The 10,274-nt window shown below is 40.5% G+C and overlaps 1 protein-coding gene across 1 annotated transcript in view; it reads left to right on the forward strand.

Annotated features, from left to right (window-relative positions):
• The window catches only part of FREM3 (FRAS1 related extracellular matrix 3), an 82,249-nt gene extending 72,369 nt beyond the window's left edge, over positions 1 to 9,880 (forward strand). The window contains exons 18-25 of the mRNA XM_081876065.1: positions 358 to 462; positions 670 to 797; positions 1,884 to 2,018; positions 3,572 to 3,698; positions 5,786 to 5,973; positions 6,069 to 6,215; positions 6,790 to 8,459; positions 8,712 to 9,880. Coding sequence (XP_081732191.1) covers positions 358 to 462; positions 670 to 797; positions 1,884 to 2,018; positions 3,572 to 3,698; positions 5,786 to 5,973; positions 6,069 to 6,215; positions 6,790 to 7,320 — 1,361 coding nt within the window. The 3' untranslated portion in view covers positions 7,321 to 8,459; positions 8,712 to 9,880. The remainder of the gene's footprint in view (positions 1 to 357; positions 463 to 669; positions 798 to 1,883; positions 2,019 to 3,571; positions 3,699 to 5,785; positions 5,974 to 6,068; positions 6,216 to 6,789; positions 8,460 to 8,711) is intronic.
• Positions 9,881 to 10,274: the final 394 nt, after the last annotated feature.

Here is a 10,274-nt window from a genome sequence, read left to right on the forward strand (position 1 = left end):
GGTTTCCAGATTGGCTCACAAAGACCAATAATGGCAGCCCCTGCCCCTGGGTTTACAATGTTGAGTACATTTTAATTTTTATTATTATTACAAATAATTTATTCATCACCTTCAACACTCTCTGTGTGCTCCTCCAAAATTGTACCAGTATATTGTTTTGGTGGGGAAACATGAACATTTTGCCCAGAGGAGATTGGTACCCCATGTTTGCAAATAGAGTTATTCCACTGAAATCAAACAATCTGAAAATCACAGTAAACTGGGATGTATGTAGCATCCGATATTCTCAAATGCTACAAGTGGCAAAGCATTAATACCTTTTTGTATATAGTAATGACAATGGTGGTTTGAATTTAGGCTCCCTCTACCCAACCAGCATGCAGATCAATGATGAAGGGCGGCTTGTTGTCTACTTCAGGACTGAGATTCGATTCAGAGGGCAATTTGTGATGTCCCACCCAGGTAAGATTAGCTTTTTGCTTTCTACCTTAGGTATGCAATGCATCTTAAATTCTACTTATTCTTTTTGGTGGAGATTTTGTTTTGCTTTTTGTGATCAAAGAGAAGTGAAATATTTCTTTTCAGAGATCATAAGAAGCCCTTGTGTGCCACTGTGTGCTGGATGGCAACATTCATTCCATCATAAAAACGTGTCCTTTTCCTTGACAGGTACTTCTTTGTCATCAATGGTGATGTCTGCTGATCACCCTGGCCTCACATTTACACTCAGCCTTTCTCAAAGTGAACAAACCTTCCACCAGCCTATGCAGCAATGGAAATTTGTCTCAGATTTTGCTGTGAGTGCCAACAATGCAGATTTCTGTGGTACCTTTCGAGGGGGGTGGGGAGGCTTGTGGCTGTTACATAATATATTGTTCTCACAACTCTATGATTGGTTAAGCTGATAGATTGTGTGTTCTCCAAAACCAACACATCTGCGTATTTTGTCCAGCATTTTGCTACCCAGCAAGCTTCATGTCTGATTACATGTATGAACATCACTCCTCCAAATTCAACACCATTACAGTGTCCCCTGCTGGGCACAAACTATGGAGAAAGTTATGCCCAATTCACACAGTGCCTCTTGGAATCTGAAATGTAAAATTATCTCAGTTCCCAAAAAAACCCACCAGTACTTTTTATTCTTTATTAACTGAACTGGTGTTTTCTTAAGTTTTAAATTTAATGTTTATCATATAGATTTATTGTAGTTCTTTTATTTTCAGATTTTTGGGGTATGGGGTCCTTTGCTTTGTATGTATTTGGGTTTTTTATGTTGTAAGCTACTTTGGGCTTCCTTTTAGGGGAGAAAAGCAAAATGCAAATAAATGATGAGATAGTGGAAGATTTATATACCAAAGATATGTCAGCCTCAACATTGGTTTCGAATGAGAACTTCAGTCACCTGTGATTCTTACTGCTAGAAGGAAAGCCATAATGGTTTCACCTTAATTAAAATATAAAATACCTGTCAGCTCTGGATGCAGAAAGAAATGAACACCAATCTTTTAAGCCCTTTCTTGAATCCTAAGCATATCCAGCCCTAAATATGTTTGCTCAGAAGTACATCCCATTGAGTTCAGTGGGGTTGCACGTTAGGATTGTAGGAAGACAAGAAGAGTTGCATGATGTGGGTGGGTGTCAGAATCAGTGAGTCAGCTGCTAAGTAGAAACAGCTGATGCTCTGCTCAGAAGCAGCCACCATGATTCTTAAAAAGTAGATGCCCAAAACAGATGAATTTAAACAGCCAAGTGAAGCAGTATTATGCCAAAGAAACCATTGACAAATGAAGTATCTTTGTGTGTGTGTGTGTGTGTGTGTATTAAACTAAAGCACTTTTAAACAAAAACTTCATATTCTGATCTTGCACCCCTTATTGTAGGTACGTGACTATTCAGGTACTTACACTGTGAAACTTATCCCCTGTATTGCTGCACCCAGCCAAGAATATACCCAGCCTGTCATTTGTAGCCCCCGGGAGCCAATCACCTTTGATCTAGATATCAGGTTCCAGCAGGTAAAACCTCTCTTGTGTTTAATGCTCTCAACAAAGTATTTTGACTGCATTTATCTGGCACATCATGCACACTCCCTTGGCAATTAAATTGAACTAAATTGTTTACTTGTGCAGCTCATCAGTAGTAGAGTCGGTACTTGTTTTACATACTGTATTTTTTATTTTCCACTGACTTAGAAGAGCTGGTCCTGAATATTTAAAAATCCACCTACTTGGGGTGAAGAGTGGGGAGCAGAATTAATGTTTAAATTTACAGATGTTTAAAGTGGGATGTATCCAATGGTGACTTTGAGCTAGCCAAAGCACCAGACGAGAGACCAAGGTTCTTGCACTAAGCTGCTATTGGATACAACCAATCTTCTTTGCCATTGACTGTAGTGCTAAACTTGGGTGTGGAATTTGATGTCCCACTTGAGTCAAGCCTGCCTTTGAAAATCACAGCCCTGTGCCAAGTTATTTTTCCTCTCTTCCCATAATTTAGGCACACTTATCTGTGTGCTATGTTTCCCTGTGTCTTCTCCATATCACTTGGCTGGGAAGGATTGCGGATGGTTACAGGGAAAGAGAAGAGCTCATTTGACATGCCCACCACTTTGGGCAGCAGCTCCATGTCCCTTTCCACTCTTGAAGTAGAAGAGAGGACACTTCAGTGAAGAGCTACTAGCTAGCACAAGAGGGCTGCATTGTAGTAACTGATTTGGACTGTACCACTGATGGTGTCTTGCTGGTCCTTGGTCTCTCATTTTTAACCAGCTGCATTGAGCATCAAAACTAGCACAGTCCTCAAGTGATTTGTGAGTGGCCCAAAATCCTTCTCCTGGAAGTGCCATAAGATGGGAGGGATCAGCCAAGATTTAAAAGCTATACTGAGCCTAATGAATGGGAAGAAGAGGGGCATAATTCATTAGTAGTGGTTTATATGCGGAAGGACCCAGGATCAATGCCCAAATCACCAGTTAAAGGAATCAAATAAGGAAGTGATGGGAAGGATCTTAGCCTGATTCTTCAGAAGCTACTGCTGTTCAGCATAGATAATACAAGCCTAGGTGGACCACTGGTCTCACTCAGTATGGTTGTCTTCAAGACTTCTGCACTATATTATGAATAAAACTTTCTGATGAAAGTGTGTTTCTTCTAATAAATGGGTTAATGGATTCAGTCTTCTTGCACAGACTCTGCTTTTGTGCAAAGAGGTTGTGGTTGTTGTTATTTTCATTTCTATACCGCTTTATATTTTTAAGAAGAAAAATCTCAAAGTGGTTTATGCCTACATTAACACATCAGATAAAACAATCCAGGATAAAACATTACCAAATAAGTTCAAGTGTACAGTCAAAGCAACATAATTAACAGGGAACTAAAATATTATCTTAAAAGATTTCAAAAGAAAAATTACTAAAGAAAGTTAAATATAAAATCCACATTTAAATTAGCCGTTTTAAATTTGAAGTGCTAAAGCAAGCAAGCTGATGTTGAGCAAGCATCAGAAAGAACTGAAATTGAGAAACTAATAGCTGAGTTTCAAAACAGTGATTCTTTTTCTTTTTATATAGGTCAGTGACCCGGTAGCAGCTGAATTCAGTCTAAACACCCAAATGTTCCTGTTGTCAAAGAAGGACCTCTGGCTTTCTGATGGCTCCATGGGATTTGGAGAAGGAACAGATGTTGCATTCACAGAAGGCAAAGAAATAGTTTTACTCTTTACATATAGATGCTGGCATGCTACTTTTAGCATCGTGTTAGGATCAATTAATGTTCTTTCTTCTTAATATTATTCCCCACCTTTGACTAATGCTATGATTTCATAGTTGAGAACGTGAAAAGGGAATAGAAAAAGGAGGTGTATTTTGAAGGAAGAAGATGCTTTAATAAAAGTTACCAGGAAAAATAACTCTGGTTAGGCTTCAAGGGTGTTTTAAAGGGTGGCTGTATTTAAGAACAATTTCTTGAATTTGAAAGTTCTTGAACAAAGTGTCCCTGAATGAAATTGCTATTAGAAAGTAGGATTCATAGTGTTCATAATCTGTTGCATACTCAAACTGTTGCTAGGAAAGCAAAACCATCTCTTTGATCAGTACTTAATTAACATCTATTATGCAGAACCCCCTGGGCTTGTGTGGTTGGATATGGGTTGCCCCCTAGTGAGGAAAAGTGGGGTTGCACTCAACATGTCTTGACAAGATGGTTGTATCTCTGAGAAATGCAAAGAGAACACTTAACTAGGATTGATGTGAAGTCATTTAGCAAGATAAGCTTGTGCAAATTCACTTTAACATTAGTCAGCACAGTAAGTGAAAGCCTGATTCTACCATCCTGATTGCAAAGTTACTTTGCTAACCAAGTAAGGTTAGCACCATTGTGTACATCATGCAAATTGAGCACAATTGCTTTACAGTGGTACCTCGGGTTACATATGCTTCAGGTTACATCCGCTAACCCAGAAATAGTACCTCGGGTTAAGAACTTTGCTTCAGGATGAGAACAGAAATTGTGCTCTTGCGGCGCAGCGGCAGCGGGAGGCCCCATTAGCTAAAGTGGTGTCTCAGGTTAAAAACAGTTTCAGGTTAAAAACGGACCTCCAGAACAAATTAAGTACGTAACCAGAGGTACCACTGTATTATGAACAATTTTATTCTGATTGACATGGGGACAAGAAGTACTCCCTTGAAGCACCACTTCCTTTTCTGCTCTGGCTTCTTTTTAGCAGACATTACTTGCACATTTTAAAGTCCAACTTTGCTGACAAGAAACCTAAAAATTTCCATATGTACAAAATAAGAGATTCTCAGAATGCTTAATTCTGCACATTTCAAATTCTGTGCAAGAGCAATATTTTGGTGAAGTTATGAGATGCAAATGGTCCACTTAACAACTGGGGTGGGGTGCAGGGGAGAGGTTATGAAAAGAATGTATTCAAACATTCTCACTACTAAAAAAAGAGCCCCAAACTTTGGTATCAGAAATGCAGTGGTTTCAGCTGGATACTTACAGCACCAACAGAGACTTAAGGGTTCCTGGTTTCCGACCTCAGTGACCCATGCTTTCTAGACAAGGTGTGAGGAACCTTTGGCCCTTCAGATGTTGCTGAACGTCAGCTCCCAACAACCCCAGCAAGCATAGACAATAGTCAGAGGTGGTAGAAGTTGCAGTTCAGCAACATCTAAAGGGCCAAAGGTTCATAACTTGCAGCTAGTTCAAAATACTGTGGCTCACCTGCTAATGCAAGTCACATTAATAGAGCCTACCTTGCAACAACTTCATTGGCGCCTGGTATGTTTTGGCTTTTTAAAAAATGGAGCGGAGGACCTAGATCTCTGTTGGATTGCCTTCCCCTTTATCAGTTCACATTTTCATCTGAGACTTCTCTCCTGGTACTTCTGCTTTCTGAAGTGCAGCAGATGGTGACATACAAGAGTCCTCACCTCTGGAATGCTTTCCCAGAGATGTTCACAGGGTGCCTGTCTTAGGCATCAGGGAAAAATATCCCCCCCCCCAAAAAAAAAACCTTTAAGAAATATTGAGATCTTTGGAGCATTAAAGGTGTTTATGCTGTGTTTTGGGATACCGGGGCTTTATTTAAAGTAGTACACATTTTATTTTATTGTATGTTTTTAATTACATTTATTGTAACAAAAATAATTGATGTTAATTATTTCTATATTGTATATTATTAGTCTTCTATTGTCTGCCCTATGGGGTCTGATTGCGTTTGAAGGTAAGGGGTATCAATGGTATTCCTAAATAACTTTTTCTAAAAATATTTCTAGGCTCTGAAATCTATGGTCGTGTCATGGTGGATCCTGTCCAGAATTTAGGAGATTCTTTCATCTGTAACATCGAAAAGGTGTTTTTGTGCACTGGGGCTGACGGGTATGTCCCCAAGTACAGTCCAGATAACAAGGAATATGGTTGCCTAGCAGACTCCCCTTCCCTCTTATACAGATTCAAGATTCTGGTATGTACCATGGTACACTACAGCACAGTCCTAATACAACAAGTTTGAAATCCTGAATGTAATAATGTACCAGTGTTGGTTTCTTTGTCTTCTAGGATAAAGCTCAGCCTGATACCCAGGCAAAAGTGTTTGGAAATATGGCCTTCAATGCAAAACTCGCTGTTGATCACATAGATGGTTATCCTTTGGTAAAGCAGCCAGGGTCTGATGGATTCAGCATGTTGTCGACTCCACTATTCCAGGTAACCTCTGAGAGCAATATTGTTCCAGAACCTTTGTATGTTGGAAACTAACTTCCTAACTAGCAAGGTATTTTTCAAAACTCCTGCAGTTTTTTGAAACGCAGCCTTATGCATAAGAGTGATTTTTTAAAAAAAGTGTTCTGGGAATTTTGTCAAAAACGTTTTTTGCTTTCTTTGTCATATAAATTTACATGAAAGACAGTTTTGGGCACCATCAATCCAAACCTATTTATGATGAAATCTTTTTTCATGTCAGTAGAACTAAATAAATAAAACAGTTAAATGTTATTGATCAAGGGATGCATAATCCTCGCCTTCAAATACCTCCTGGAATAGATTGTAAACATTCCATCTTAAATCAAGGGACTGTATACAAAACATGTTTTATGTTTGCATACTGTGTTGTTAAAGTCTGCCCCCCTCCCACGCAAAATAGCATTGTCATGTTATTTTTATGTCAGGAGCAGTACTCTGGGTGACAGTCATATTTGAAATCTTGAGCCCCAGAGAGATTAGGAGGCATTTAGCAACTTAATTGTGCTTAAAGTTGTCATGTGTGTTTTTAATTTAACAGGTAGCAGCAGGTCGAGAATGGTACATCCACACTATCTACATGGTTCGGTCCCGTGAGAATGCCCACAGAGGCCTTGGAAAGAGAAGTGTCGAGTACCATCACTTTTTATCTTCAGCCAGTGGAATCCCAGGTGCTACACATTCTGGTCGCAGTCGGAGAGCCATCTCGGATGCTCCTACGCTTGCGCAAGATATCAGTGCAGATAAGAATAGAGGCACCAACATCCAGCACATAGCTCTTGACCGGTCTAACAAAATTGTTATTGAGCAGAAAGATTGGTCCCCGCCAGGTAAACCGTATGAGAAGCCGGTCCTGGAAATTACTGGAAGCGACATGGAAGACAGGATTGTACCTATTGTCGGAGGTGCAGCTGGGCTGCTGCTTCTGATCAGCACAGTTTTGATTATCATCTTCCTACTGAAGAGAAAGGGACATTCTACTAATGGGAAAGCAAATTCCTGCACTGGCTATTCCAGCAGTAATGAAACTGTGACCACGCGGCACAGCAGCAGTGATAGCTCTGAAGTCTAAATCACATCACAAAGGTGAGGGTTGTCGTTTGAAGATACTTCATTTCATCATAAAAACTGGTGTTGGGGGGCTGTGTTTGCACAGACTTGGGAGCTGCCGTGTTGGTGCTAGGTTGTGTGAGATTCCAGCATACAAAAAGTGTAGCAAACAAGATGAAGTGTGTAGAAGCGTGAGTGCTTTATTTATAACTTGATTTCCTCCCCACCTACCCAGGAAAACAGGATGGATTCCTGGAATAAACTTAGCTTTCCCCTTTTCTTCTTCAAATGGTGCTAAAAAAGATAAATCATCAGCTAGCAGCTATTAATGTGCCTTACCTACCATCATGAAAGCCTGGTGCTCCTCAAAGGGATATTGATTTCCTTTTTGTTTAACTTGTATGATGTCTAGTTATACCCGTCTTGTATATGGAAAGGGGTGGTGTGAGAGGGAGAATGAGAGAAGGGGTCAGATTTTAATGAGATAGGGTAGAAGAAAAGTATCTGTAATTAAATCTCAGAGCAGAATTGTACTGTCCGAGTGGCTGAGAGATACACTGGAAAAAATGGAAAGCTAATTTAAAGAGTATTTCCCAAATGGTATCACAAACACACCTTAATACAAGACGCTAAAGCTGACGCGTCCTTAGTATTTTATCATGCCTTTTACAATAACCCTAAATCATTACTAGATGGCCCTTCCTTTTGTCTGCCTGCAGTTAGTAAAATGTCCATTAGTTTGGCAAATTTTGTAAGATATTGTGAATAACTTAAGACATTTATATCCTATAATTTGTTGTCAGATTCATTGAGCAAAATAACTAATCCAGCTATGTAATCTCTAAACCATCAAATGCAGCCACTGCAGTAAAGGAACTTGGAATCATTACCACCAAATGTTTTGGTAAAGGGTTGTGCGAAGCATGTTTTCTAATGCTGTAACGGTGGTACGAGGAAGCTAGACTGCATGGTTTCTTATTTGTGTGAAGCAGCACCATGTGGTTCAGGCTGTTCTGTTCCATGTCAGGTAACCCTTTACCTTTGCCCACATTTTTGAAACAATATTTGGCACTGGTCAGCATCTGACAGACTCAAATTGCTGTAAGATGAAGACAGTCACGTCCATGACAACTTAAATACAGTAAGCATCTCAGTTTGCCAGTAAGTAGTGGTGCCCCGCAAGACGGAAAACTCGCTAGACGAAAGAGTTTTCCGTTTTGGAGGTGCTTCGCAAAACAAATTTCCTATGGGCTTGCTTCGCAAGACGAAAATGTCTTGCGAGTTCCTGCGGGTTCCCCCCCTTTCTAAGCCGCTTATCTGCTAAGCCGCTAAACCGTCAATGGGCTTGCTTCGCAAGACGAAAAAACCGCCAGACGAAGAGACTCGCGGAACGGATTCTTTTCGTCTTGCGAGGCACCACTGTATAACACTAAAAAATGTAGTTAAAGATTCATTTATTCTACATGCAGCTTTTGTAAATTTCATGTATTCTGCTGAGCATTGCCTACAGCTAAGATAATGGGTTTAGACAAGGTCTGTTCACAGAAAATTCAAATATGGAGAATTTTATGCATGTTTACTCAAAAGCAAGTCATAATTTTTATGAGACATATTTTGCTTAATTGGTCAGATTTTTTTAACAGCTAAGTGGTGGTGCCTATTTTAGAAGTATTTGCTTTTTCATTCAGGAGGTACTTTGTGCCCCAATACTTGTTTGTATCACAAAAGAAACAAACATATATGCAATTAATTAAAAAATCCTTATTGACTTTAAAAAAAACCCCAAAGCACAAAACTGTAAATAGTGTTGTTAAGAAAAAACCTAAGCGATGAAACTGGGAAAGCTGTCAATTGATAAATCCGCCTTCTACAGACTGGAGAGCATACACTACAGGCTAGCCCTCCAAACATGGAAATTGAGTTTTACTATGGCAGCTGACCTCAGATACTTCATTTAGCCACTGTGGCCCAGTAGACTGCAGCAACCTTTGACAAAGGAGAACAGTTACTATGTGTTTAAAAGCCCGCAATCCTATACCCGTTTATGTAAGATGTAAACCCCATTGAACTCAGGACTTACAGTGCAATTCTCTAAGCTTGCTTGGAAGTAATTGATGCTATGCATTTTAAACTAAGGTAGAGGGGCTCCTCCTCCTGCCTACCTGGGACCTGTTTTTTCCAGAGTGCAAGTGAGGGCAAAGTAAATTAATCCAGCAAGTCCCACCAACCCAGTCTCGGGATGCTGAAGCAGATTGTTTCAACAATACAAAGTTACTGAAAGGGTCTAAAATGCAAGTATTCCTTCATTACCTCACCTTCTGTGTGACCTGTTACTGACCAGCTCCTTTCTTGCTGTTTATGGAATCAGAGATATAAGCATTAAAACATACATTTGATGCTGTTGTATATTTCTGCAATATGCTTATGCTACTTGTTTTCCAGATATGAGCAAAGCCGGTTCAGGCAAGCACTGAAACATTATCATTGAATTGTCCTGTCGCTTATACGTTCTTATAATTGTGACCTTACACTTTGCATTGTGAAATTGCCAAAACGTTTTATAAAGGTTTTTTTCTTTCATACTTTTTTGTGTGAATTACTTGTCTCCTTACTATTCTTACGCTGTATTACCCCTGAAAATTAAGCTGGTCAGTTCAAACTACCGTATTTTTCACCCTATAGGGTGCACCTAGTTTTTTTTTGGGGGGGGGGAATAAAGGAAACCCCCCCCCCAGGCACGGGGCTGGGGCGGAGGAAGCCCGAGCTTCCCCCAACCCCAGCCCCCAGAACAGGCTGCTATCCGCAAGCTTTGGGAGCCCGGCAGGAACTCCCGCCGGTCTCCTCAGGCTTGCGGATATCAGCCCGGGGCGCGCTCCCCGGGTTTTGGGCTGCAGGCTGCTGTCCGCAAGCCTTGGGAGCCCGGCGGGAAGTCGCGCCAGGCTCCCAAGGCTTGCGGAGAGCTTCCTGAAGCCTGGA

This window comes from Podarcis erhardii (genome assembly GCF_964252035.2).
Source record: "Podarcis erhardii genome assembly, chromosome: 9".
In the NCBI taxonomy this organism is placed as follows: domain Eukaryota; kingdom Metazoa; phylum Chordata; class Lepidosauria; order Squamata; family Lacertidae; genus Podarcis; species Podarcis erhardii.